The 27,899-nt window shown below is 63.0% G+C and overlaps 2 protein-coding genes across 2 annotated transcripts in view; one reads left to right on the top strand and one right to left on the bottom strand.

Moving 5' to 3' along the window:
• Window positions 1-5,543: 5,543 nt before the first annotated feature.
• OTUB1 (OTU deubiquitinase, ubiquitin aldehyde binding 1) lies at window positions 5,544-13,256 on the top strand. Its single transcript, XM_046017293.1, has 7 exons — window positions 5,544-5,658; window positions 7,320-7,381; window positions 7,655-7,753; window positions 11,279-11,397; window positions 11,650-11,734; window positions 11,853-12,047; window positions 12,175-13,256. The coding sequence occupies exons 1-7, from the start codon at window positions 5,601-5,603 to the stop codon at window positions 12,370-12,372; spliced, it is 816 nt and encodes a 271-aa protein (XP_045873249.1). The 5' UTR covers window positions 5,544-5,600; the 3' UTR covers window positions 12,373-13,256.
• A 72-nt stretch (window positions 13,257-13,328) lies between these two features.
• MACROD1 (mono-ADP ribosylhydrolase 1) overlaps window positions 13,329-27,899 on the bottom strand; it is a 141,975-nt gene continuing 127,404 nt past the window's right edge. The window contains 7 exon segments of the mRNA XM_046015645.1: window positions 13,329-13,548; window positions 13,851-13,932; window positions 14,223-14,296; window positions 14,474-14,504; window positions 14,659-14,780; window positions 15,268-15,384; window positions 27,172-27,201. Coding sequence (XP_045871601.1) covers window positions 13,511-13,548; window positions 13,851-13,932; window positions 14,223-14,296; window positions 14,474-14,504; window positions 14,659-14,780; window positions 15,268-15,384; window positions 27,172-27,201 — 494 coding nt within the window. The 3' untranslated portion in view covers window positions 13,329-13,510.

Below are 27,899 nucleotides of genomic sequence, written 5' to 3'. Positions count from 1 at the left end.
GCCACAGCTCTGCTGGGGTGCGCTGAGTGACTCCTCAACGGACGGATTCAGTGTCCCCTGTGGATCCGAGGCGTGAGCGTGTGGTTGACTTTAGGCCCCAGGTGCCTGCACACAGCCCCCAACCCTTCCGAGGGGCTTGTGTTTCCTGGCTTCTGGTAACAAGCTGAGTGTGGCTCCTGCCTCCCAACCTCAGTCTAGTCTTTCCCGGCCTTTTCGTTCGGTCTGTGATGCTCAGGAGCCCGAGTGTCGCCCTTGGGACCTGGCACCTGACTCCTGCCCGCGCTTGCTTCCCTGAGGGGTGGGAGTTGGTTGCCTGCCTCCTAAAAAGCTTTCCTTCCGCGCAAACCAGACTTGGGTGTCTGGGGTTAGAGGGCGCAGAGGTTGTGCGGGTTGGGCCACTGACCAGGGAAGGGGGACGGTCCATGTGGGATCCCGAGGGCCAGGCTGGCTTAGCTGAGCTTGGGGTGTCTGCAGTCACCCGCGGGTACCTCAGGAGCCCTTGTCTGGCCGGGGAGGTGGGGGGGTCATGGCGATATCCTCCTGAAAAACTGGGGGGCTTCTGTCTCGCGCCTCACTCTGGGAGGCTTTCCTGGTCACGCTTCCTGCGCAGAAGGCGCCGGGCGACTTGGGTCTTGGTTGGCTCCGGTTCGCCATGGCACAGAGGAGGCCGTGAAGCCGCCGTGAAGCGATGTGACGCCAGAGGAGCGTTTCCGTGGTGACCGCGCGGCCGCCGAGGCTTCCTACGGGGTGTCCCCCCATTTTTGTGCCCCTGGAACGCAGAGGGACAACTCCGGCCCAAAGCTGTGCATCTCAAGCCACTGCTCAGGTTGGCGGGAAGCCAGGGGTCGGGGCACATCCTCCAGAGTCCGCGTCTGAGAAAGTCCTCAGCGAGCCCGCCAGCAACTCTGGCTTCTGCCCTTCCTCGGCTGGCTGAGCCCTGCAGTGGACGTGGGGCTGGAGGAGAGTGTGGGGTGCAAATGACCTGTCACGCTTGAAGCCCATCCTCCCCTTGGTCTTCAGTGCGGCCACCAGGTCTGACATCTGGCCACCTTTCACTGTCCCTCTCTCATTCCTAACCACAGGAGTCCTTAAGTCGGACAAGAAGAGCAGATGATGGGGGCGCCTGGGTGGCTCAGTGGGTTGGGCCTCTGCCTTCAGCTCCGGTCATGAGCTCGGGGTCCTGGGATCGGGCCCCGTGTCGGGCTCTCTGCTCAGCGGGGAGCCTGCTTCCTCCTCTCTCTCTGCCTGCCTCTCTGCTTACTCGTGATCTCTCTCTGTCAAATAAATAAATCTTTAAAAAAAAAAAAAGAAGAGCAGATGATGGATATCTCAGAGATGCCCCCCGAGAAGGACTCCGCCCCTGGTGGTTGGCTTTGAAGACAGTGAAAGTGGGTCATGGGTTCAGAGATGCAGTGGCCTCTGGGAGCTGGGGACAGCCCTCAGGTTACAGCCAGCAAGAACACGGGGACCTCAGTCATACAGGTGCAGGGAACTGTCTCTGCCTGCCTGAGTAGAAGCAGGTTCTCAGAGCTTCCAGAAGGAAACACAGCCTGCAGATTCCTTGACTTCAGTCTGCTGAGACCCATACCAGAGCTCTGACCTCAGGAACTTTATGTAAAGTTAAACATCTGTGTCATTTTAAGCCACTAAATTGGTGGCGATTTCTTATGGCAGCAACAGGGAGACTCCTGCATCCTTCTCGGGCTATGAGGCGCTCCGGGGAGGGGCTGGCTCTGGGGCATCGGATCCTGAGCAGACCGAGGTGATCGGGGATGTGAGGCGTTACTGGAGGGGTTTGCCCCGGTGAGGAGCGAGGGTCATTGTGGGTCTGGGAGGAGGGCAGTGGGGGGCTTTCTCTTTGCCATCTCCACCCCTCCTCTGCTTGCTTTCTGCCTTAGGTGGTCTGGATCCTGTGGGCGAGTGTCTGCCCAGCCAGCCGCCCCAAACCACAGCCCCTGCCCAGCCTCGCCGGACCGGCGACTGCACCAACGAGGCCTTCCTAGACCATGACTTTGGAGCGGGCTGCCTGTGGACCATCGTGGGTTCCTGGGGCGAGAGCTGCCGCGGTTCACCTGGGGTCCGGGTCCCCCCTTTCCAGCAGATGCCCGACTCCCAAGCCGGCCCTGGGAAGGGCCGCCAAGCTCTCATCTTTGGCCCACCTCGAAGGTTTTCTTCTGGAAAGCTGTCTCCTACAACCTCTGTGCTGTTCGTAAACTCTGTCTCTGGGGCTGAGCTTTTAGTCTGGGCCCTGGTACGGAGTCTCCTCTCCGTGCCCCTGACAGCACCCATCAGACACGGAAGCAGGGGGTGCCCGCGGGGCTCTGAGGAGGCACCTGTCGTGTCAGTGCAGTGGAAAATGAAGTCCTCTGCCGCTTGTCACCTTTGTGACTGTATTCAACAGCAATCGGGACGCAACTGCCAGTGCTTGCCTGTTCTGGCGCAAAACTCGCAGTCAGGGCTGGTGGCGCTGCTCCATTTCTGGGTGGCAAGTGGGGAGGGAGAGATACATGCCCGGAGCTCCGCCAGTGACCCCTGCGAATGCGTAGTGGGATTCTAGATGCTTCGGGATAGAGAATCAAAACCCTAAAATGGTAAAAGTAATAAAAGAGGCAGAATGAGGGCAAGAGAACAGTTATTAACTGCCAAATAAATCAGCATACAGGGCGAAAGTTAGCCGTTCCGGGCTGGATTTGAGAGCTAACACCTCCCTCTGGCCATTTCCTGCCCCTGCTTTTGTTTTTTAAAGATTTTAAAGTTTTTTTTTTTTAAGATTTTATTTATTTTTTTGAGAGAGAGCAAGAAAGAGCATGAGAAGGGGGGAGGAGCAGAGGCAGAGGGAAAAGCCGACTCCCCACCTAGCACAGAGCCCAATGTGGGGCTCGATGCCAAGGGCCCACGATCGTGACGTGAGCCGAAGGCAGACACTTAACCGACTGAGCCAATACAATTTTTTAAAAGTGTATTTTTAAATAATCTTTACACCCAGTGTGGGGCTCAAACCCTCTACCCTAAGATTAAGAATCTTTTTTTTTTTTAAGATTTTTATTTATTTATTTGACAGAGATCACAAGTAGGCAGAGAGAGAGGAGGAAGCAGGCTCCCTGCAGAGCAGAGAGCCCGATGCGGGGCTCGATCCCAGGACTCTGGGATCATGACCTGAGCCGAAGGCAGAGGCTTTAACCCACTGAGCCACCCAGGCACCCCTAAGATTAAGAATCTTACCCTTCACCAACTGGGCCGGCCAGTTGCCCCTCCGAACCATTCTTCCTAAGAGGGGGAGGGCTGGGCAGCAGGTTGAGAGGACCCTTGTTTACAGGTCCATTTGTATATTGAAGGGACAAGTCAGGGTTTGTTTTTTTTTAATCCACCCGTTTGTCAGACAGCAAGCACAAACGGGGAGCAATGGGCTGGGAGAGAGAAGCAGGCTCCCCGCTGAGCAAGGAGCCCCATGTGGGATTCGATCCCAGGACCCTGGGATCACCACTCGGGCCACAGGCAGACGCTTAACTGACTGAGCCGCCCAGGTCTGTTTTTTTTTAAGCCCGACACCCACGGGGAGGGAGGTATTTACTTGGTGTTGGCAGGCTGGCTGTGCTCTAGCACTGGGAACAGCTCGCACCTTCTCACTTGTCAGAGCAGCTGTTTCCTGCCCTGACCGTTAGTCCCAACCCCAGCTCCCTCGTGTCCCTGTCTGCCCCATGCATGCCCTCGTCAAAATATGAGGGGGTAGAGGCAGAGTGGTCTTGCCGTAGTTTTCAAGATTTTGAAAAGCCAAATAGAAATCATGTGGCTTTCATCAACTCCCTTAGCTCCTCATCTGGGAATACCAGTTCTGCCAACTGGAGATCTCACTGGCAGTTCCAGATTTCGGTGTCAAAATGGGGCAAAGGAATGAACAGTTTGGTAAGCACCGGTCCAAACAGGGTGGACACTTCGCTTTCGTGAGCTTCGAAGCAACCCCAAGGCTCAATGATCCAATAAGTAGTCGTTTGCAATGTTGCCGGAATACAAATTTGGCAGCACCTACCCCAGGACTGGGTGTAGCTTGTGAGAATATTTGGTCATATTCCACTGCTGTACAGCCACAGACTGAGGGGTCTGCTTGGGACTCAGGCACAGCCCCCTCCCGGTGCTCAGACACTGCTGTCCTGTCACGAAGAAGTTGGGAAACGGAGCCACAGACTAATTTCTCTAAACAAGAGCATCTTTAGCATCTGAGACCTGCCGCTTTTTTTTTTTTTTTTAAGTAAACTCTATCCCCAATGTGGGACTTGAGCTCACGACCCCAAAATCAAGAGTTGCACGTTCTACAGATTGAGCTAGCCAGGCGCCCCGGCCTTGCTGCTTCTTAAACTTATTTTTGGTTAACTCACGGGCAATTTTTAAAAAAGATTTTATTTATTGATTTGACAGATAGTACAAGAAGACAGAAAGGCAGGCAGCGGGAGAGGGAGAAGCAGGCTCCCCGCTGAGCAAGGAGCTCAATGTGGGACTGGATTCCAGGACCCTTGGGATCATGACCTGAGTGGAAGGCAGCAGCCCAACCGACTGAGCCACCCAAGCGCCCCAATTCACAGGCAGTTCTAATAGGCTAATACACAGAGACATCCTGTGTGCTCTTTATCCAGTTTCCCCCATTGGTAAATCCTGCAAAACTACTGTACAGCACATACCAGAGTATTCGTACGCTGTCAGGATATAGAACATTTCAGGGGCACTGGCTGGCTCAGAACGTAGAACATGCAACTCTTGATCTCCAGGTGGAGAGTTCAATGCCTGCCTCGGGGGATAGAGTTTACAATTAAAAAAAAGCGAGGCTCCTGGTTGATCCAGCGGGTGGGGCTTGAGTCTCTGGATCTCTGGTTGTGAGTCTGAACCCCACATTGGGTGTAGAGATTATTTAAAATCTAGAACATCTCCATTTCCACCAGGATCGCTCCCGCATCCTTTTTACAATCACAAACCACTTCCCTCCGGCCTCCCGTCCCTTCACTTAACCTCTGGCACCCACTAATGTTTTCCATTTTTATCAGCTCAAAAAGGGGGAGGGGGGCTGCTTTTCTCCTAACCAGAAAGGCACGGAGTCCAAAGTTAGGTCCCAAGACTCTGGCCTTGACCGTAAGGGGACGTTCTCCCCGCCGGAACAGGACACCAACGTCCGCTCAGAGGGAGACCCCGTGGAACCGGGCGGTGATGCCCTGGGGCTCCCACGTTAGCACGATTCCGCCAGGCTCTCCCCCTGCAGGAGTTCGGGGGTCCGCAGCAGCAGTGCTGCCTCCGGTGATTTTAACCTCGCCTTCCCACTCATCTCGGTAACACCATCCGCGCTTCGAACTTCAGTGCAAAGAAACCTGAATTGCCTCCGGGAGGCTCTTGTCGTCGGGAGCTTTGGGCCACGGGAAGCTGGAGCCCAGCAGGAGTGCGGCCGGAGGGTGGGCGGGGCGGCAGCCGCACCTGACCACGAGCCCCACAGGTGACTGCGCCCGAGGGGATCCCGTCGCTCGGGGCGTTGCCAAGGAGGGGCCACGAGGAGGGGCTCCCTTCCGGGAGGAGGGCAACTGCTAACCCGGAAGCGCTCGGCAGTGCGGCGCTGTTTAAAGATGGCGGCGGAGGAACCTCAGCAGCAGAAGCAGGAGCCGCTCGGCAGCGACTCCGAAGGTACTGACCCGGGGAGGGCCACCCGGCCCGGGCTAACAGGGGCGATGCTGGGTCGCCGGTTCCCGAGGAGGCTGGGGGCGGGGCCTCCGGCGGCCGGAGGCGAAACGCACGGACGGCCCTTTCTTCCACCGCCACCGCCTCCCCTCCCCCTCACAATGGAAGGAGTCGCCGCCGCCGCGACCCCCGGCCGGGCGGGCGGGCGGTCGAGCGAGCGAGCGGGGCGGGCCCAGGCCCACGGCTCTTTCCCTCCGCGCGCTCCCGGGGCGGGGCCTGAGCCGCCCCGCCCCCCGCCCAGCCCCTCCGCGCAGGCCGCCCGGCTCCCGGGTCCCCAGCCCTCCCGTCCCAGTCCTTGCAGTCGGGCCTGGGCCTATAGGCTGGGCCCTGGCAGCCCGCTTTCTCCAGAGCAGCCCGCGCCCGGCAGGGCGTCGAGTTACGCCGGGCGGCGGAGCACAAAGGACTGGGCGGGCCGCTCGGGATGCTGCGGGCGGCCGGGGGCTGCGAGCGGCCGCGGTGCGTGCCCCTGAGGACTGCAGCCTTCGTTTCCGGTAGAGCCCCCTCTTCTGGCTTTGCAGCCCCTTTCCGCCTGCCTGGGCATTGTTTTCTTAGACCTCTGGAGGGGGACCGTTCAAAACGGTGCCGCCCTCTCCCTTTTCACCCACGGTTAGGCCGCGGGGACCGAGTAGGTCACTCGAGTGGGAGAGACTGCCCTGTTGCAGGGCAGCGTAAGGGACGGGTCAGGGCCCCACTGAGGATCCGGGATGCCCAGGCCCGAAAGGATTGATCTTAAAAATCATTTAGCGCGCACACACACCCACTTCTAACCGCACGCTGGAGAGACTGAATGCTGGGAGGCGCAGGCCCCCGGAAGGGACTTGCTCGGGATTACAGGAGAGAGGGGGAAGGCCAGAATTCGGGTCTCCTGGCTCCTCACAGTGGCTGTTGAGGGTGGGGTCCACAGGTTCACTGATGAACACTTCCCAGTGTGCCTTCAAGGTACCCCCTCTCCCTCTTGACATTTCAGTGAGGGCGGAAAGGCGGTGGGGTTAGCCCCGCTTTCCAGCTGAGGAAAGGCCCGTGCAGCGAGGTAGCAGAGGAGATATTATGGTAAGGAGCTCAGACTTTAGCATTAGGCACACCTGGGTTTGCGCTCAGGCCTTCGCCAGTTATGACCTTGGACGGGTTATTTCGCCTGTCTGCCTTTGTTATTTGTAAAAGGGGCATTAAGAAAACCCAGCACAACAGAAGGAGGAAGGGTGGGATGGAGTAAAGTGCAGGCTTATGGGAAGCTGTCCTCCAGCCCGGAAACTCTGCCTCCTCATCTTACTTTCCCCAAGAGACCCTGCCTGGCCCCAGAGCATTCTTGGGCTGCTGGGAATTGATGTTAGAAGTGAGGGTCGGGGAAGGGGGTGTTTAGAGCTGAATGAGTACACCTTGGGTCAGAACACATCTTTGCCCCCTCGTTTTAAAGATGACAAAACTAGAGCCTGGGAGGGAAAGGACTTGGCCAAGATCACACCATTGGGATAGAGCAGTGTGTGAAATGCAGACTTGCAGATTCCAGGCCTGCCCTTCCTGGTCCTGGCTGCTCATCATTGGCCCAGCTGCCTGGCATGGAGAGAGCTAGGGCCCACGGTAATCCTTGGCTTGCTTCCTTCTTCCAGGTGTTAACTGTCTTGCTTATGATGAAGCCATCATGGCTCAGCAGGACCGAATTCAGCAAGAGGTGAGGGGCTGTGGCCAGTGGCCCTGTTGTGGGGAAGCGTAGCCTGGGCCTGAGGCCTGTTACTTAATCTCTGCTGTGGAAGCCTCCTCCTCTCCAAGCTGTGCTCTGTTCTGGATGTGTTGGGGAGGGACAGGATGGGGGGAGCGTGTCATTGTGGCACTGGGTGATTGCTTTGGCAATCAGGTGTTGCTGTAGCGATCAGGTGTTCTGGCCGTTAGGTGTGGGTCACTCCATCTGCGTGCCAGGGCGTGATGGATTTCCTTCCCCCTGCAGATTGCTGTGCAGAACCCTCTGGTCTCGGAGCGGCTGGAACTTTCGGTCCTGTACAAGGAGTATGCTGAGGATGACAACATCTATCAACAGAAGATCAAGGTGGGAGCCTGGCTGAGGGGGCAGGAGTGTGTCTGCTTCAGACCCGCTCCTTGCCGGCCTGGCCTCGGAGAGGGTCGCGTGCTGGGGGAGCCCTCTGCTTGTCGGTTCTCAAGCGGCGCGGGCTCGGGAATCAAAAAGACCTTGATTGCCAGGCTGACTCTGCCGTGCAGCCGTGTCCTCGGCAGGTCCTTCAGTGTCTCTGAGCTGTGGAGTCCTCTGCTGTGTGATCACAATGAAGACAGCATCTGCTCATGGGGTGGTGGTTGAGGCCTGTGGGGCCTGGTGCAGGCTGGGTAGTCGCTGAGGTCTTCTGCTCGCCAGGGGGCTGAGCGGCTGAGCGGCTGGGAGGGGCGGGTCCCGGCAGAGGCACTTCCTGCTGCCCGCCTCTGGGATCTTGCGGAACGCTAGGCAGCAGTGGGGCACAGGGGCCTGCGGACTGTGCAAGGCCCAGCTCTCTCACAGCCTGAGGTGAGACCCTTAACCACTCGCTCTCCTTGGGAGCCCAGACAGTGGGTGTGTGTAAATAGTATCCAGTGGGCACAGCTTGAGGGCTTAGTAAATCTTATCTCCCTACCGCCATCCCCGCCCCAAGATCAAGAGATGCTTCAAGCCTTCCTCCTGAAGGGAGGGGCCTTTGGGGTTATCCACATCAGGGGCCAGGGAGGTGGATGATGGAAGGTGGCCAGGGAAGGTGGTCGTCAGGGTACCGCAGCACTAGCAGAAGCCCCCAGGGCAAATAGCCGTGCCCCTGCCTATCACTGCATTGTTACTGGATCTGTTTTTCCAAAACAATCCAGAAATAAGGATTTTGATGTGAATCTCCTACTTCTAACGGAAGGCAGCTAATTCAAATGTAAAACGTTCTGTGGCCCAAACAGCACACCTGCAGGCCAGATCCCGTGGTGTGGGGCCTGTGGTCTACTCTGACCTCCGGCTCAGAGTGCGACTTACCCAAGAGGACTATGGAGAGCTGAAGGCCCTGGCTTTGGGGCCTGATAGACCTGGGTTCAAGTTCTGGCTTCACTTTCGGCTGTGTGAGTTTCGGCACTGAATTTCTTGGAGACTATGTTGTTCCCGCTGAGTCATTCAGCAAATGTTTGAGTGTCCACTGTGCGTGGTCCGTGCGGGAGGTCTGCCCTAGTGCCGGTGACAACCCTACTCTGTGCGGGGAGGGTCCTCAGCCTGGACGGCAGAACCCAAGCCGACTTGGGCGCCTCTGCTCCTCTGTGAGGGTTTAGAGTAGTGGACACTAGCTGGCCGCAAAGGGCCTGGCACGGGCAGGTGCTTGGGATGATTCTAGTAGTTTTTCCAACAGCTACAACAATCTGGGCTCTTCGCGTGTATCATGTGCTGTGACTGACCATTCTTGAGCACGTGCTGGGGGCCAGGCACCGGTCTGGGTACCGGCAGCGGAGGGCAGCCAGCTCGTTCCTGCCCCCACGAGGCTCGTGTGTCCCAGTGGGAAGACGGAATCAGGCAGAGGGACCTCGGGTATTGATGGCAGAGGGCGGTAAGGGCTCTGGAGACAAGTAAAGCCGGCAAAGGAGAGAGGGAGTGGGAGGTCAGGTGGAAGGCCTTGCCGAGAGGGTGGCACTGGCGTGACATACTGGGAGCTGCCGGGGAGCAGGCTGCGGGCACTGGGCGGAGTGGGGCAGGCCAGGGCCGGGTTGAGGTGCGGCGGGGGAGCAGGAGAGGGCTGGGAGACAGCCGGAGGCCAGGGAGAGGAGGAGTGTTGACAGGTTTCTCTGGTTCCTCTGGCTGCTGGAGCAGGGACACCTGGGAGGAGGCCTGGAGGCGGGAGTGGGGGTCGGGGGAGTGCCCGAGGGCCGCGAGAAGCTGCGGACAGGAGACTTGGTCGATGGAAGCCTTTGGATCTGTGTTGGATTGGGGGTGGGGGGGGCGCAGGAGGTGGTGATAGGTTTTGGCTGGAACAGCCGAGGGGCTGCGCCTCGCAGTTGCCCCGGGGTGGGCTCTGAGGCGAGGGGCCCCTGGGGGTCAGGATGGGCCCATGGGGTTGGGCAGCCCAGACAGGACAAGCAGGTGAGGCAGGAGGTTGGGAGTCAAGGGCAGAGATGGGGCAGGCGGGGAGTTACATTTGCGGCTGTTGGAATCCCGAGAGCAGCAGCGGTGAGGGATGAATGACGCTGTCCCAGGCCCGAGTGGGGTGACGCATGCCCCCGCCCCATGCAGCCACAGCAGCAGGAGGGCGTGTGTGCGGGTTGTGCGTGCTGTCTTGAGCAAGGGTGCTGTGTAGTTTGGTAGTGGCCCTGACAAGGTGAAAGGACAAGGAAGACACGGCAAGGCTAGGGCTTGCGAGCTGTGCGCGGGACAGGCTGGACGAGGAGGGGTGGGGTGGGTGGATGGATCACGTGATGGGGGGGCGTCCCCCCTCATGGCAAATGCTGCGAGCAGCCAGTCTGGGGAGGAGCAGGCTTGGCCCTTGGATTGAACGGCGGGTGTGGCCTTGACTAGAGTGAAAGCCTGCTTGGATCAAGTTCGTGGGAGAGCAGTGGGGACTGTGGGCGCGGACGCATCCAGAGCGGTTTCGCTGTAAAGGAGAGAAATTGGGTGGTAGCTGGAAAGGTGTTCGTTGTGTGAAGCAGAGGGTTTTTTTTCCTTAAGCAAGAACCAGCCTTGTCTTTGTATGTTGAGTCTAAACCAGTAGAGAGAGAAAAATGGATGATGCAGGAGGGAGGGGGCGCTTCCTGGGACAATGTCCTTGAGCCCAAGGGAGGGGACGGGCTCTGAGGTGGACCAGGGGAGCGGCTGGTGGAGCCTCCGCCCCTCCAGGGAGCAGGAGAGAAGGCTGCGGCAGGTGTCCCGGGGCTCAGGGGTTCTCAGTGAAAGTCCTCAGGAAGGAAGCGAGGTCACTGGAAGGTGGGGGGGGTTAGAGTGAATGGAGCAGGCACGAGATGGCCCAGGGGAGGGAGGCCTGCCTGCTGGCAGCCTCAGTGGCCCACGTGTGTGGGGAGGTCGGTCAGACGGAGGCCGTGGCATCGCGTGACGGGAGGAAAGCAGAGCTGGACCCAAGCAGGGGCCTGTGAGCGGGCAGCGCCAGGTGCAGGAGACCAGGGAGGCTATTCTCCAGGCGGGGACTGCCGTGGGGAGCCCGGCCCTGGACCTGCTTCCTAATTTGTTTGCCCTCGACTCACATGATTTGAAAGACTGCTCTCTGGAAGACCGTGTTGGACCAGCACGGCTCCATCGGGCCATTTTCAGGAAGAAATGGCCCGTGGGCCCAGTTGCCTGACAGGCCCGGGGGCTGGTGACGACACCCGCACGCCCAGCAGCCAGTGTGTACCTAAGTTCTGGGGTCCTGAGGCTCCTGGGGCTCCGGCGAGTGGGTCTCCCATCCGACTCCCATCGCCGGGGTCAGCGGCCAAGGATGGCAGGTGGCTGTGGGAGCTCCGTTGTCCCTGCTGTGGTGTGACCTCTGTCAGGGACGGGGGTGTTCCCTTGGCCCACCCTGGTTCTGGCCTGGTGTTGATGGGCCTGGGGGTGGGGCGGGGGTGCTGTCTCTTTCAGGATCTTCACAAAAAGTACTCCTACATCCGCAAGACCAGGCCTGATGGAAACTGCTTCTACCGAGCTTTCGGATTCTCGCACTTGGAGGCGCTGCTGGACGACAGCAAGGAATTGCAGCGGTGAGGCGGGTGGGCGCCTGGGCGCAGCGGGAGTTTCAGGAAGGGCCGCGCAGGGCTCCCTCCCACTCTTGGCGCCTAGGAGGTGCAGCCCCCAGCTAAGGCCCGATGCCCGGCTGGGCTCCTGCTCTGGTGTTCCGTGCTGAGCTGCAACCCCGCGCCCCCCTGCCGGCCTTGGCGGGTGCCCCAGCTCTGGGCCGGCCTCGCTGCTGCCCCGTGAGCCCATGCCGGCCTCCCTTGCCCCTTCCCCCCCAGGTTTAAGGCAGTGTCTGCCAAGAGCAAAGAGGACCTGGTGTCCCAGGGCTTCACCGAGTTCACAATCGAGGATTTCCACAACACGGTGAGCCCAGCCACAGCCCCATCGCCCTCCCGGCCAGGGTGGGGGTGGGATGGCCCGGCCGCGGCAGGGCTGACCCGTCTCCTTCTCCGCCGTGCCCTCTGTGTCCCTCCGGCGGCAGTTCATGGACCTGATCGAGCAGGTGGAGAAGCAGACCTCCGTGGCCGACCTGCTGGCCTCCTTCAATGACCAGAGCACGTCGGACTACCTTGTGGTGTACTTGCGGCTGCTCACGTCCGGCTACCTGCAGCGGGAGAGCAAGTTCTTCGAGCACTTCATCGAGGGCGGGCGGACGGTCAAGGAGTTCTGCCAGCAGGTGCTGCCCCCCTTCCCTCTGGCTGTGGGGTGGGGGAGGGGCACGAGGGGCACGGGGGGCGGGGTGCCCCCCCCAGGCTCTGACCGCTCCCCCCCACCCCCCACCCCCGGCCCGGCCTGTGCCACAGGAGGTGGAGCCCATGTGCAAGGAGAGCGACCACATCCACATCATCGCGCTGGCGCAGGCCCTCAGCGTCTCCATCCAGGTGGAGTACATGGACCGCGGCGAGGGCGGCACCACCAACCCGCACATCTTCCCCGAAGGCTCTGAGCCCAAGGTGTACCTCCTCTACCGGCCGGGACACTACGATATCCTCTACAAATAGGGCCGGCCCCGGTGTGCCACGGCCCCGCCTGCCCTCCCCTCTGCCAGGCGCTAGACATGTACAGAGGTCTGCTGTGGTTGTAAATGGTCCTATTTCACTCCCCCCGCCCCCTGCCCCATCACGCAACCTTCCACGTTTTATTAAAGGGGATGCTGGTGGTGAGCCGCGTGTGTGCGTGTCCCTGCTCTGCTGCTGCCTGCCTGGCCGCTGTGTGTCTGGCTGTCCCCCTGCCACTCCCCTGTCCACACCCGAGCCTCCCCACCAGGAGCAGTTTTGAGGGGCCTAGGCCTCTTGGGGACCCCTCCTGGTTACCTGCTTCCTTCCCTTCAGGCACCCATGCCTCCCTTCCCCTCCTTAGCTGGCTCAGGGGCTTCCACGAGAATCTCGGACATTCTTTGGGGCCTTGCCCAGGGACCTAGGACTGCCCAAGCTTCAGGCTGCTCCCTCCTAGGCCCTGACTCCACCAAGCTGTCCTGGTCAGGGCCCCCAGCCTGACTGCCTGCCCTCTCCTCGGGGGGGTCTGCCTGGCCCAGTCCTGGGTGGAGAGGACTGACACTGTGGGGCCTGGCTCAGGACAGGTGGTGGGGCTGGGGCACCCCCATGGGCCCCCCCCCAAATGGTACCCACCTGGCCGGGGAGGGGCAGCCTTCAAACCGGCGCTTGGTCCGTGGTCCTGAGGTCAAGGCAGGGCTTTCCCAGGCGCCGTTCCTCCCCACCTCTCCCCCTGCCTGTGCCTGCTTTGCACCCCCTTTGCTTGGGCCACGGTGTCTCTGCATTGCCTTTACCTCTTCTCTTCCTCCACCCCGGCACATGCGGGCTCTTGGCCCCCAGGCTGTGAGCTCCTTGGGGGCAGGCCCTCAATAAATGTTAAGTGCTGCCGCCCACCTCTGCCGTCCAGCCCGTGCCTCCGCCCGCCCGGCTCACCAAGCGCTCTCGCCACCCTGTTAAGCCAGAGCCACTCTTCCGCACCTCTGGGGTGCTGCCTCCTTCCCCAGCCAGCGCCGAGACAGGAGGCGTGCTGCAACAGGGGTGGTCTTTATTAGAAGGCTGGGGGGAGGTTGCTGAGAGAAAGGGGGGGCGCTGAGGGAAAGAAGAGGGGGGGTGGGGCCCAGGCCCAGCTGCAGCGTTCAGGGACCTCTTAGAGCTGGGAGCGAGGTCCAGCAGGCCTCGGCGAGTCTGTGGGCAGAGCAGAATGGTCAGCGAGTGCGGGCCCTGGGCTTCCCCCAGCCTCCCAGGCTGCCCTCCTGGCTTTCCTGCGTGGGGGTGAATGGAGGCAAGGAGTGAGCCCCTGTGTTAGTGGGCAGGTTAGTGGGCAGCCACGTGGCGGGCCAGGCCCTGCTTACCGGTCCTGGGCAGGTTGGGCAGCCGGTGCCGTTAGGCTGGAAGGCAGAGGACAGTGAGAGCCTGCCTGGGGTGGCTGGGGGCGGGGTGGAGCCAGCGAGGGCGGGGAGGGGGGCGGGGGGGGGGGGGCTACTCACCCACGGGGAAGTAGTGGGGGAGCCGTTGCAGGTAGATGCTCTCGTCCTTCTCCAGGAACACGCAGATGATGAGCCGCTCCACCTGTGCCAGGACCGGCTTAGCCTTGGCGGGGGTCACCCGCACCCGGGCTGCCTGGTCTCCCCGCTGCCCCCACCGCTGCAGGGTTTCACCTGCCTTGCTCCTGGGGATGGGGGAGGTGCCCCCAGACCCTTCACAGAAGCTTCGCGGTGTGCGCTCCACCGCCCCCGCCCGGGCTCAGGAGAGCAAACTGGTCTGAGGGAGGGGGAGGGGCTGCATCGAGGGCTGGTCAGCAGAGCCGGGGTGCACCCCCCCACCCCTGTCTGATCCCCTGCACCGGGCCCAGGACTCACCTTGTCCTTGTGTTGCTCCAGCCACTCGCGCAGCGCGGCCAGCACTACCTCCGCCGCGGCCTCGCTGGGGTAGCCTGGGGACCCCGCCCGGCGGGAGTGAGTCCAGGGTCTGGCTCGCCCCCTCTCCCCCCTGGGACCCCCCCCCCAACTCCACCCCTTTCCCCCAGCCCGCCCAGGTCCCTTCCAGCGTCTGGGCCCACCCACTGCCTAGCCCCGCCCCCTCCACATCTCCCGCCCCGCCCCCAACTCACCAAACACGCCGGTGGAGATGCAGGGGAATGCCTGGAGCGGGCGCGGGAGGTGAGAGGGAATTGGAGATGGCGTCACTCTCCGCCCGCCTCCCGCCGGTCGCCTGGGGGGGAGGGGCGCGGGGCTCCTCCCCGGGTCCCAGGGTCCAGGCCGCCCCCACCCCCCGCCTGGAGCCCCGCCCCCTCACCGCGGAGCGGAGCCGATGCTCCAGCAGCAGGTCGAGGCTGCTCAGGTAGCAGCTGCGGAGCTCGGCCGCCTGGCTGGCGCTGGGCTCTCCGTGGGCGATGGGTCCCACCGTGTGGATGACATCTAGGAGAGGCGACGGGGTCAGACCGGCCGAGGTGTCCACGGGGTCAGAGGCTTGCTCCCCCTGCCGGCCTGGGCCCTGGAGGAGACAGGAAACAGGCCCTCTCCCCAAATTCTGAGAATCCCCGGGGAGGACCCCACCCATGCGGGGACTCAGGTGTGCCCCCGAGCTCAAGTGCTCTCCTCCATAGAGACTGGCAGGTCCGCGCTCCCCCCACCACATCTGTACGGACCCGGCTGAGACGTGGGGCAGAGTGGGTGAGCGAAGGCACTGCCTGCCCCCTCAGCTCGTCCCCTCCCCGGCTCCACGCATTCCTCTCCCGCCACCCGCTTCCCGGTGCCTGTGAGCGGGGGCCGGCTCCGGGCCCTGAAGGTTAATCAGTGACCTCTGAGGGTCAGCAATTCTGTGGGGGCTGCTCCCCTAACCCCGCAATTACAAAAAGTGCCCTGTCTACGCCCCACAGGAGTGGGGGATGGGGTAGGGACTCACACTTGGCCGGCAGCCGGTAGCCGCCGGTGATCTTGGCCTTGCCGGTCTCACAGCTCTGAAGGGTCCGGCACTCGTCGGTGAGCAAGGGTCCGGCGGCGCGGTGGATGCAGCCGTCCACTGCGGGGCAGGGAGCAGTGAGCCCTGGGGCTCCCCGCGTCACGCCTGAGCCCCTTTTACAGAAGAGAAGGCAGAGGCCCGAGCACAGAATAGTCCAGTCCTTTCGGCTGTGCCAGGGCTCATCCGGCCCCGCGCCTCCTCCCGCGGCCTGCAGCCGCTGGCAATACCCGCCGCCCCCACTTGTTCCACATCTGGAGAGGCCGAGGCGCCCACGCAGGCCGCGGCGGATCCGGGAGGGAAGCGGCGCGGGGCGGCCGGCAGGGGGCGCGCCCGGCCCACCCTGCTCGTTCCCCGCCGCGCGGCAGGTGCGCGCGCGGGGCGGGGGCCTCCCCCTGCCCGAGTGGCTCGGTTAGGCGGGTCCGCGACAGCAGGCTAGGGTGCCTGGCCAAGGAGAAGGTCGCTCTCCCGGCTCTGGCCCGGATGCCCCACCGCGGGGCCCGCGACCAGGGGCCGCCTCCGCCCGAGGAGCCCGGAGACGCCGACAGGCACCGCGCACCCGATCGCAGGGCGACCCCTCCGGGCCGCGTCCAGGATCCACTTCACAGATGAAGAACCTGGGATCACCCAATTACAAGTGGCAGATGCAGTCGGGGCCTGGAGCCTGGGTCTTCCAGCCCCTTCCGTGCGCCACGCGGGGAGGTGGACGGGGCCGCGGATCCGGGGAGCGCAGGTGGATCCGGGCGCGCGCCCCTGCTCGTTAGCGAGTTGCCTCGTTAGCGCATCCGGCTTAATTGGGGCGGGCCTGGGCTTGTTTATCTGAGGGCGGCTCCGGGGCCTCAGCAGGCAGCGACCCTGGGGACGCGGGCCCAGATAAACACCTCCGGCCCGGCGGGAGGCGCGGAGGAGACGCTTCTTCAGCCCGATCTCACCCAGGCGCCACAGCCCGAGCAGCCCTGGCGGGCAAGGCGGGGCTCGGCTCGCGTCCGCTGTGCCAGTGGGGCACCCCGGCGAGTCCGTTCCCCTGGGCGTCCACGCCTCATCTGGAAACAGCCACAGCGACCCCTCCTCCGGGGAGGGGTAGGCACCCTGGCCGGGAGAACGTGACCCACCTCCAGCCGCTCCCTAGCTCGCATGGCACCCCAGGCCCCTGCCAGGAGCTCCTTGGGCTCTGGCTGCCGGCGCTCACCATGCCCAGCGGCAGGATAGAAACCCCATTTCTCCATTTTGCAGATGCGCAAACCAAGGCCCTTCCTCCTTCATCCCAGCCCCACCCCCAGTGTCTTGGCCCAGGTCCAGGGACACCAGCTGGACCACCCCCTCTTTCTTTTCTTTTCTTTTGTGCCCTGTGGGGCCCAATTAAACCTAATTTTGTAACTTCACTTAGAGCCGGCACCAGGCGATTTCCCAGAGCATCCCGAGGGGGTGGGGTGGGGGATGGATAGGGTAGAGGAGTTGGGGGAGCCCTGGGAGGGGTCTGGGGTTGGGTCCCATCCCCTCCTCTCCCGTGCAGGGATGGGTAAGGGCAGCCCCGGCCTGTGGGAGGGGGTGGAGGGTGGGACGGAGGCAGGGCCCCTGAGCTCTGAGTCTGGGTGGTGCTCAGCCTGCATTATACAGTGTCCCTGCATGGTGGGTCTGTTCTGGGTGAGGTGCCAGGTGACCCCTGTCTTGCGTGTCCAACGGCGGGGCCTGGGGAGCTGGGCAGCCTGGGTTCCAGCCCTGGCTCTGCCAGTCACAGATGTGTGGCCTAGAGCATATTACTTAACCTCTCTGGTTCTCAACTGCCCCATCTGTAAAATGGGCTAATAGTAGACATCTGTCTCCCCGGGCTTCGGGAAGGATTAAGCAAGTTAATTTCTGTAAGGGGCTTAGGGCGCGGGTGAAGGTGACGTGTGCGTGTTGGCTGTTAGGACGGTGTGATAGCAGGACAATGTGCTCCGTGTGTGTATTCCTGGGAGTGAGGGGAGGCGGGGGTCCAGGCGTCCGGGGCTTGGGGTGGTGGTAAGCACAGGCATGGGTCTGAGCCTCCGCTCCCTGGGGCCTCCCCGCCCTGCCCCAGCGGTGTCAGCCACGTGGCACCCGCTGCCTGCCGTCTCCCGGTGCCGTCCACCCTGCAGGTGCCCTTGGCCTGCTGTAGACGCTGTGCCGAAGTGAAGCTCGGCGCCCCTGCAGGGGCGGGCGGACAGGCCTGCCGTCAGGCCCTTGGGGCTGACCTGGGGGCATGAAGGAGCGGAGGGAATCCAAGCTCGAGGAAGCCTTGGGCCGGAGCACCCTCACTTCCTGCATCATCCAAGCCAGGGGCAGAGCTCAGGACTGCCATGCCACTGCCTAGGGGATCTGTTCCCCCGCCCCCAGCCCAGGCAGAGATGAGGGACAGGCTCTGGGCCCCAGCCCTGCCACCCTCCCCTTCCCCAACAAGTTGGAGCACAGACTCCCCACCCCCCTTCCTGGGCCCCTCCCTGTCCACACGCCAGCCTGGTGGCTCCGAGGATCCACGGTCTCCAAGGGCCAGAGGGGACCACAGCCTGTTGTCCTTAGCCACAGGCCCAAAGGGCGGCCCCAGCCCTTCTCCCCGTGTGAACTGCTTCCTCGGCCCTGTCCTGCCTCTTGCATGGGGGGGAAGCTGAACCCTAGAACCTGCAGGACACGCCATCTGGGGTCTCATCCAAGGGAGGTGTTCTCCTCTCCCCTCGCCAGCCACCTGACCCCGGGGGCTGCCTGGTGGGAAGGTGGTGACCCCGGTTCACACCAGTTTTACCCGTGATCCCCTCCCGGGGACCTTCAGCCACATCCTAACAAACCTCCATCCTCCAACTCAACTCCTGCTCCATCCCGAGTCAACAGAAAACCTGCCCCCCCCCCCCCCCGCCCTGGGGAGACAGAACCATGAGCGGGTGGCACCTTCCTCAGACCTCTCTCTGCTGGCTCCAGAATGCGCCCTTCCCCACAAGCCTGCCACTCGGCCTCCTCCCTCAGGCAGCCCCCGCTCCCGCTCCAGGCTCCGGGCTCTGACTCCTGAGTCCCAGCCCACACAGCCTCTCCCAGAGCGCGAGTGGGGGCTCAGCGGGTCACAGCCCCCCTTGTCGGTCCTGCCAGCCACCCTAGGAAGTGTTACTATTTTCCCTGCTTTACAGAAGACGACGAGAGGCACAGAGAAGATGAAGACGTGCCAGGGTCAGGATCACACAGCTGGACTGCTCTTCCTCTCCGAACTCAGAAGGCTTTCTCCGCCCCCCACCACCTCCCTCCCATCCTGGCTCCCCCCTCCCTCCCCGCCCAAACTCAGTCTGCTGTCTGCACACCGCTCTGTCCTGCAGTGGGGCCCCTGTCCCCCTCTTCACGTTAACACATCACCTTCCCAACGGAGAGACTTTGGGGCTCTGGTTGCCCCGTGGTTGGGGGTCTCAGCGCCCCCCCCCCCCCCCGTGGCTGACCATCAGCCACCTCTGTCCAGCAAGGCTGCCTTGGAGATCGTCCACCTGCCTCCTGGACCTCTTCTGTCCTGGTCTGAGTGCGTCAGATGGGGTCTGGGAGTCCTGTCTGTCCCCCCACACCGCCACCCCCATCTCTGACCCTCCTGCCCTTCCTGGCCCTTCCGCAGCCCCCTGCGGAGCCCACCACAGCCCTTCTGGGTCCCCCAACCCGCCCTCCCCACCCCCACTGTGTGGCCTCTGCACCTGCAAGGGGCCTGGGGGGTGCCCAGCTCACACCCTGCCCCTTGCCCCTTCCTAGGAGGTTGGAGGGGGTCGGGAGGGCCCCGGGACTGGGCAGGAGCTGGAGCCAGACCCTCCCAGAGCCTCCCAGGCAGGGTCCTGTGGGGGCCATTTGCCAAGGCGCTTAAGAGAGGTTGGCTGCTATTAGGGTGCTGTAATATTCATGAAGGGAAGATTAGATATTTAAATTTATTCAGCAATAAATGCGTCTCAGTGGGGGAGCATTCCTCATGCTAAACAAACAAGTAAGCAGGGGTTAATTAATTATTTACAGGAACAGGAGGCTGCCTGTGGCCTGGGGGAGAGGGGGGCAGCTATGTCCCTGCGGGGGACAAGAGACCCCAGGCCCTGGGCCGGACCCCCTTCTCCCCCATTTCCCCCCGCTGCCCTGTGGGGCTGGCCCCCTGTGTGCCCCCTTCTGGGATTTCCTTTCCCAGAAATCTCACCTATAAGCCTGCTGATGGCTTTGGGCAAGTCACTTCCCCTCCCCACTCTACCAGGTAACAGGACCTCCCTCCCCATTTGAGGATTCAGTGAGAGAAGGCATCAAAGTGCCCTGCACTTTCTCACATGGTCCCCCTGGGTCACTTGTCTTCCATGGGGCGGGGGAGACCTAGGCCCAGTCACCCACCCTGTAGGCAGAAGGCTGCTCTGCCCAGCAGGCTCTTGGGGACCTCTTTTGCCCCGGGGACAGATGCGCTGCTGGTTTTAGATGTCACTGAGAAAGCCCTGGCAGAGAGGGCTGGGGCGCTGGGGATGAGCTTGAGGCCTGAGGGGGCTGGGGGAGGGGCGCCCCTCTTGAGCACAGGAAGCCACCTGGGTCTGGGCCCTAGGGACCACTCCCCACCCAGACACCTCCTCCCCGAAAGTCCCAGGGCTGGGAGCCTAGCCTGAGGAGAGGCTCCCCCCCCCAACCAGCCTGGGTCCGGCCTTCAGTGGCTCCCCGGACACCCACCACCTCCAGAGAGATCCCAAATGCCAGGGCTGAGAGGACTGAGTGGCTGGGGAAACTGAGTCCCCGAGAGGGTACCAGTGGGGTCAGGGACTGATGCCTAAGCCGCTGGGATGTCTCCAAGCCCCAGACCCCGAGGAGGACAAGCCGAGCCAGAAAGCCCGGAGAAATGACCCAGCCCGGGGGCACTGTGCCCCCTCCTCCCTCCATCCACCCTACACTCTCCATCTCTGGCCTCCAGTCTCCTCCTGGGCCCCAGCTGAGCCTCCTCGGGAGCCATGACCCCATGGGATGCCCAGTGCCAGAACCCCCTCCGGCCTCTGCCCACAGCCCGGCTCACGGGACCGACAAGCCCGCACTGGCCCCTGCTCCGTGAGGCCTGGCCTATTGGGGGAGACAGAGCCCACCTTGGCCAGACCCCACCCTCGCGGTGCCAAGGCGGGTGGGCACCCCAGGCAGAAGATGGATGGACGGGAGCTCCACGATGTGATGCGAAGTTCATTACCGGGTGAGATCAACTCCTTAAACGGGGATTTGGAAACATTAGGCTTCATTACGTACACAATGGCGGCATCTCATTCATCATGCAAAAATCACTCCCGTTATTAAAATCCCCACGGCAGCTGCAGGAAGGGGCCTGGCAGCATCTTGCCCGCCGAGGGTGGGGTGCGGGCCCCCGGAGGCCTCTGCTAGAGTCCCCGCGGGGGGGGGGGGGGCTGAGCCCTCCTGTCCCTCCTACCCAGGGAAGAGGCCTGTGGAGGGCTAGGAGTGGGGAGCACGGTTCCCCCCAGGGACCCGGTGCCTCAGTGTCGTCATCTGCAAAGTGGAGCAGTTAGTGGTGCCCCCAAACCCCGGCGCGGTGCTGAGGGTCCCCGGGATCCTGCAGGAGAGGCTCCACGAGGCGCGGCTCCACACCCTGAGCGCTCAGTACAGGCAGGCTGCTGCTCATGCCGCCGTCGCCATCTGGGCTGGGGCAGGGACGCCTGGGGTCTCTTCTTGGGGAAGGACACGCCACTCCCTCACCCCTACAACCCCCCACGGCCCCCACGAGTCCATGAAATAAAGTCTTCCACCCCGAGCGAGGCTGGGGTCCCCTCCAGCCTCCCCCTGAGATGACTGGCCTCTGCGTCTCTGCGTCTCTCCCACCTGCCCAGCTGTGGGCGGGGCCTGCCAGGGCCCCATGCAGGGAGGGGACGGGGGGGGGGGGGGGGGGGGTGCGGGGAGGTGGTGGGGGCGGGCGGCTCTACCTCACTGCAAGCCCTGAAGCGGGAGAAGTTGGAGCTGGACAAGAGGGAAAGGGGGTGGGAGCGGGCAGGCCCTGTGTGCAGTTGGGAGGGCTCCCCGGAGGAGATGGCATCTGAACAGAGCCCTGAGTGATGAGAAAGAATGGGCTTTGGGAAGCTGGAGGAGGAGGCCTCAGGCAGAGGCATGGGCCGGCCGCAGGGAGAGTCCAGGGTGGGCTGGGGGTGAGGGGGAGTGGGGGGGAAGGGGGCGGGGAGGGCTGCACCTGTGGGACTGGTAGAAGCAGCTGGAACTGCTTCCATGGCACCTGAGAAATTTGAGCAGGGGCAGGGCGTGGCCTGGGACAGCCTCTGAGTGTGTGTGGGGGGGTTTGCTGTTCCCCATGGATTGCTCCTGCGGGGTCTGCTGGGCACAGGCCAGAGCCCCCCGCCGCCCACCAGCCTCTCCCCAACCCCCACCTGGCACACAGCGGGGCTCCGACTAGTTTGGGGACTGGGTGCTCAGCGCTCGGGGCCGCTGCTTCCCCTGAGTCCAGCCCCTTCCAGGCAGGGTACGGAAGTCACCCTGTCTGCCCACTGTGCCCCGCCGTGACTATGGCCATGGGCAGCCGCTGGGCAGAAGTGGAGGCCCTGATGATGCTTGGAAGCTCCCATTGGAGGCTTTGCCTGGCGCTGAGCAGAGGAGAGCCAGCGGGAGCAGGGAGAGAGCAAGGAGGAGGAAGAGAGAGCCAGAGGATGAGAAATGGAGAGTGGGCGCATGAGCAAGAGAAATGGGGAGCGGGCCAGAGATGCCCTGTGGCTGGGGGAGACAGAGACAGAGCAGGAAGGGCAAGCAAGAGCAGAGGCAGAGAAGGACAGATGGAGACAGAGACAGACAGAGAAAGAGACACAGAGGCAGAGGCAAAGACAGAAAGAGACAGAGAGGGGCAGAGACAGAGAAAGATAAAGGCAGAGATAGGCAGAGACAAGCAGAGAGACAGAGACAGAAAGAAAAAGTGAGAGATAGAAGAGAGGAGAGAGGAAAGGGGGTAGGGCCACAGCCCAGGCCAGGGCTTCAGTGTGGCGAGGAGAAGGTGGGCCCGGGGGGGGGGGGGGACACTTTCCTCAAGCCGAGGGGCCGCCGCAGGGGGCCAGGGCTGGGCCGTGAACACACGCACAGGTGCCCAGGCTGGGGGAGCGGGGTCCCTGGGCACAGTTGGTCTGCACACAGGTCTGCCCTGAGCACCTAACCTTGGCCTTGAGGTGGATAGACAGATACCCCGTGCATGTCCCGTCGGAGGGGAGTCTGATGGGGTGGTATTTGGTACTTAAATAACCACACAAATGGGTAACAGAATGCCAGCCACGAGGTGCCAGGGCCACTGCGTCCTCACACCCGCACGGTGGCAGGGCATGGGGAGCCCTTAGTAAATGGAGCTGGGAGGGGCTGCCCTGCCATCAAGGTAAGGAGGCAGGATGGTTGTGGTGGGAGGGCAGATGCAAAGGCCCTGTGCCAGGACAGGGGGCTGAAGGAGCTGTGTGCCTAGGGTCAGGTGTGGGCACAGGGATCTGGGCTGCACAGAGCCCAGCGGGCGGGAAGGTAGGCAGCTGGGCCGCGGTGGGGCCGGGGCTGGCTGCTGCCGATTTGCTGGGGCCACTGAGCTCTCGTTGGCAGTGAGCGTGCACGGAGGGGACCAGCCCTTTGGGGAGCCGGCCAGGCGAGAGCAGAGATGGCGGCCGCGTGAGCAGAAGGCGGCCCTGAATTAATCTGTCACTAAAGCTTGGCCGTGGCAGGCGCAGTCATGATTTAGATGAATAATTGAAACGCTCTGATACATTTATTATCCCTTTAGTGCAAAAGTGGCAGAGAAAGACGAGGGGTAATTGAAAAAGAGCGCACAAATCTCCGCGAGAAAGCCGGCTCCTTATCGCCGAGTAAACATTTCAGTCCTAATAAACGGGAGAGACACGCGTCAGGGCCCTGTCGATTCCCATCCTGATTTAGGGCCCGCCTCCCTTCTTACCATACAATAGGAGAGCGGTCTGTTTTTTAAAAAAAAATATGTTTATCGAGCCAGTGAAAGTCTCTCCGGGAAGGAGGCGGGGAAGCAGGCGTGGCGTGGTCTGGGGTTTGAGGGTCTAGTGGGTAGGTGGACCCACCCAGGCTCCCCCGTGCACCTGCCGGCTCCAAGGCGTCTCTCCACGCCTCCTTGCGCATCGAACTCCTATTCACCCTTCAGGGCCTGAGTCAGATGCCCCCTCTGCTGGGGAGCCTCCTCCCGAACTAGGTCTCTCTGAGGACAGAGCCGAGGAGCCCTGAGTCCGCACCACCACCCACACTCAGACAGAGCCCTGGGGAGGAATGAGGGTGAGGGCGGAGTCGGGGGGCTTCCCAGAGACTCACTGGGCTCCCTTCACCAAAGCCCTGCAGGCCCCAGGCCTCCTCCTGAGTCATCGCTGTCCCCACCCCCTAACTCTACCTTCCCCCCTTCCTGCCCGCTGTCCCCTCCCCTCCCCGCCACCCCAGGGCAGGGCTGGGGGACCTGTGTGCCAGCTTGGCTCTCTGCTGGCTCTCGGGAAAGGGCCCCACATACAGAGAGTGCAACCCCCTAGAACCCAGTCCCGAGGAGAGCGGTTCTCGTGTGCTCTAGTGGGGAGATAAGCGACAAGACCGAACGTGAAATAATGCCCTCCACTAAAAGGGGAATCTGTGCTCCGGAAAAAGCCACGGGGCAGGGGGAGAGGGTCAGCTGGGACCTGCAGCCCAACTCAGAGTGGCCAGGGCAGGCCACCCTTGCCTGATGCTTGTGTGGATGGGGGGCAGGGGGAGGGGGTGCTGGAGGTGTAGGTGGGTGGACAGGTGGGTGGGAGGTACGTGGTCGATGGGGAAGGCAGGCAGATGGGTGGGGGGGTAGACACAGGAGTCGGGGGTAGATTGGCGGGTGGCAGGGGTCGATGGAGAGGTGGGGGGCAGGTGGATGGGTGGAGGGGGTTAGGTGGGGGGCGGGGCAGGAGGGTGGGTGGTGATAGGAGGACGGGGAGTGAGCAGAGGCCGAACCCCCGTGGGGTTGGACGCAGGAAGAGAGGCAGAAACCTCAGGTGACCCCATGGGAAGACAGATGCAGGTCTGAGTAGAGCCGGGTGGGGACCTGGGTCACCGAGTCCCTGGCTCCTGCTGCCCGTGGCTCCCACCCGGGCAGTCGGGGAGGGGGAGGTTAAGGCTGGAGAGAGCAGCAGGGGCACAGGTGGCGGACACGAGGGCGGAGGACATCTCAGAGGGCTGGGACCACCTGCGCTCCAGTCCTAGGCAGGCTCCAGGCTCCCAAGCGCCAGCCTCGCCCCTACCGCGGTCCCCTTCCTGCCAACCTCCACCTTGTTCCAATCACATTAGCAGAGTGACAGCCCTGGCGAGCTCTCGCAGCGGCTCCATAAATCTCGGCCGGTGTTAAAAGGCTGGACTCCCGGCCCACTTCCTCCTGGGTCCTGGCCCACCCATCCATCTCTGCCGCAGGCAGGCGGCCCCTGGGGCCAGCTCTCCCTCCTGTCCTCCTCGGTGCCGCTGGAAGGGGAGCTGGAGGACCCCTCCCTACCTCCCCATGCAGTCTGGCCAGAGCAGGTGCTCTTTGACCTCTCAGAGGGAGGTCGCCAGGCCACAGCTGAGCCCCTCCCTGCCCTGCCGAAACCCTCAGGGGCTCCCACTGCCCTCCCCAGCAAGTCCTTCTCAGAACACGTCGGGCCATCCCTGCCTGTTTGCGGTTCACTCATTCATTCAACAACCCTTTCACTGAGCACCGATCATAGGCGTCAGACCCAGTTCTAGCTGCTGGAGACCCAGCGGTGCCCTCCGGAGCTTTGTTCTCAGAGGGGAGAGAGCCAATCAGCAGTGACGGCGACAAGTGGGTTACAGGGCACGCGGGGCGCTGGGAGACAGCAGCTCGGGGGTGGGCTGGGATGGGGAGGGCAGGCTACAGTGGCGGTAGGCACAGGCAGCTGCGGTTTCAATGAGGGGTCAGGGAGGGCCGCCCCGAGAGGGTGGTGAGCCCAGAAACCTGGCCAGAGGCAAAGGGAGAGATGGCAGCTGGGGAAGAGGGTTCTGGGGCGAGGGGACCCGGTGGGCAGGCCTCGGGCAGGGGCAGCAGGGAGGCTGGTGCCCGGGGAGGGAGGGATGGCCAGTGGCAGGGAGTCTGGCAGGTGGCTGGGGCCCTAAGAACTTGGCCTTGGCTCTGAGTGAGGGGAGAGCCCTGGCAAAGTTTTGAGCAGACGAAGGACCTGACTTAGGATTTAAAAGGCCCACACCTTTTTGTGGTCTTTTGTCTCCCAGAATGGCACGGCTACAACTCCAGCTCCCCACGGGCTCCGGGAGGCTCCGGCCTCCTCTCCCCTTGGGGAGCTGTGACGGCTCCAATTTTCTGAGTCTCCCCAAATGCCCCATGTTTTCCCTCACTCTGGGCTTCACCTGTGCTGTTCCCTCTGGACAGCACACCCTTCCCGTGGCTCTATGCTGGCTGCCTTCCAGCCATCCCTCAGGTCCCAGTGTAGGCGCCACCTCTTCCGAGAGCCCTGCTCCCCCATCGCACAGAGCACGCGGGGGAGGTGGGGGGTCGCATCTGACCTGTGAGCTCGGGGAGGGCGGGGACCAGGCCCCTCTGGTCCAGCACCTGGCTCGGGGCCCAGCACGCGGTGGGTACTAGGTGCTCAGTCCCTGGAGGGATGAATGAACCCGCAAAGCAGAGGGATGTCTGAAGGCAGAACACGGCAGGCGGCAAATCGGTGACAGCCCCCGCGTCCTCCAAAAGGGACAGGCTTCAGCAAAAGGTCCTGTCTGGACCCCCAGCCCCAGTGAAGCCCGGCACTCCGGGAGGCCCCCGGGATAGCGGGATAGCTGTGACCTCCACAGGGACAGTGGAGGAGAAGCAGGGGCGGGAGGGAAACAATCTCTGGCCACAAACAGACCCCCTGCCACGCGTCCGGCATCCTGGCCGGTCACCGACAGCTCTTAGCACTGTTCTTATTTATTCCTGACCTCAACGCCCCTTTTATTGTTCCCCCTTTTAAAACCTGGCCTGGGCCCCCGCCACTGCTGCCGTAAACACGGCCCCAGGATTTATCCGACGGCGCATTAACCCCTGCCCCGAAGCTCAGCAATCATGCTGCCGCCGGGTGCCGACAGCGGGCGGCCCAGCCGGTGGGGGCCGAGGGGCCCGGGGACCAGGGGCTGGTGTGGCCCGCCCAGGCAGGGCTGACCAGGGGAGGTGGGCATGGGGTGGGGGAGGGAGGCAACAGGGACTGGGCCCACCTTGGCCACACGCTGCCAAGCGTGCGGGCCGCATCCCTCTCGCTCTTGCCCACCCGGAGCTGCTGGAGCCCCTGCTTGGTGGTGGGGAGCCACAGCGAACACACACGCGCCTTCTGGGGGGGCCTCACAGCCCGCGGAGCGCTCCCTGACTTCGCGAGGCCTTCTCCTGGCCGTGGGGCCGCCCTCCGAGGTCGTCGTGGAGTGGGGCAGATCGGCTTGCGCGCCCAGGTGGGAAAACTGAGTCCGGAGGGCCGGGCTTTCCCTCCCACACCTGCAGCCTCCAGTCCTAGGCCTCGGCTCTTTAACCCTCACGTGTCCGGCCCCGTGCGGCCCCCAACCCCCCGGCTGCAGACCAGGAGGCCTCACTCTTCAGAGCCTGGGGACCCGCTGGGTCCCCCGGTAGCGAGCGGGGCCAGGCCTGCCATCCAGGGCTCTGGTCTGGTCCCCAGCCATGGCAGGCCAGGCTCGGCCGAGGGGGTGGGTGTCAGAAAAGGTCAGAGAGGGAGACATGGGGAGGGCTGCAGGGGGCAGGCGCATGGCTGGCACGATGGGCAAGCAGGCCCCGAGGAGAGAAGCAGCCATGGAAGGAGAGATTTCAGGAACCCAACCCCCAGGCCCATGGCCCCCTCTACACCCCACCCCCCCCAGCCACGGAAGAGCCCCACTTACCACCGCCGCCTCCGAGCAGGGAGCTGTTGGCTGCAAGAGAGAGAGAGAAAGGCCAGTCAGCAGGGGAGGAGCTGGCGGGCCAGCAGCTTGTGGAGAGGGCAGGTGGGGGGCTGGCAGCTGGGCCTGAGCGGGCCAGAGTTTCAGACTCTGGGCCCAGGATCTTCTCTGAGGCAGGGGCAGAGGAGAGGAGAGGCGGGCTCTCCCTCTCCTGCTGAGGCTCCTGCTGGGCCTGGGGTTTGCAGGGTGGCACGGGCCCAGCTGCTCACCCCGGACACAGCCCCGTGCGGGGTCTGGAGCAGCCGCAGACCTGTGGCCACGTGTATCCTTTCGTTCATTCATTCACTCTGGTGACCCAGCGTCTCGCGGGGCCCATCTGTGCCAGGCCTGGTCCCTGGCCTTGGAGCGCACGGGACACAGCTGGATGCCACTAGAAAACTGTGCACCTGTACTGAGTACTGCCCAGGGAACGAGTGTGGGGGAGGGGGGAGGGGTTGGGGGTAAGAACATGAGCCCGTGAACCAGGGCTGGGGCACCCAACAGACGGCCGGGACCCCATCCCGGGGCAGCACGGTGAGGGCGCAGAGTCCTGGGACTGGAACCGAAGCTGGTTCGACAAATGGCCGACTAGAGCCACCTTTGCTCTGTGCCTCAGTTTCCCCCCCGGGGAATCTCCCAGGGTTGGCGTGAAGGCCAAGGCAGAGAGAGGGGTCTTCGGCTCCAGCCCCCTC

Source organism: Meles meles, chromosome 8, assembly GCF_922984935.1.
Source record: "Meles meles chromosome 8, mMelMel3.1 paternal haplotype, whole genome shotgun sequence".
Taxonomy (NCBI): Eukaryota; Metazoa; Chordata; class Mammalia; order Carnivora; family Mustelidae; genus Meles; species Meles meles.
The sequence above is the reverse complement of the archived record's forward strand: the minus strand, read 5'-3'. Positions and strand labels throughout refer to the sequence as shown.

Excerpts from the sequence above, each read along its gene's own strand:
- OTUB1 (XM_046017293.1), top strand. The coding sequence starts at position 5,601 with ATGGCGGCGGAGGAACCTCAGCAGCAGAAGCAGGAGCCGCTCGGCAGC. Across the intron at positions 7,382-7,654 it reads AGGACCGAATTCAGCAAGAG|ATTGCTGTGCAGAACCCTCT; the intron begins GTGAGGGGCTGT and ends TTCCCCCTGCAG. Across the intron at positions 12,048-12,174 it reads TCAAGGAGTTCTGCCAGCAG|GAGGTGGAGCCCATGTGCAA; the intron begins GTGCTGCCCCCC and ends CCTGTGCCACAG.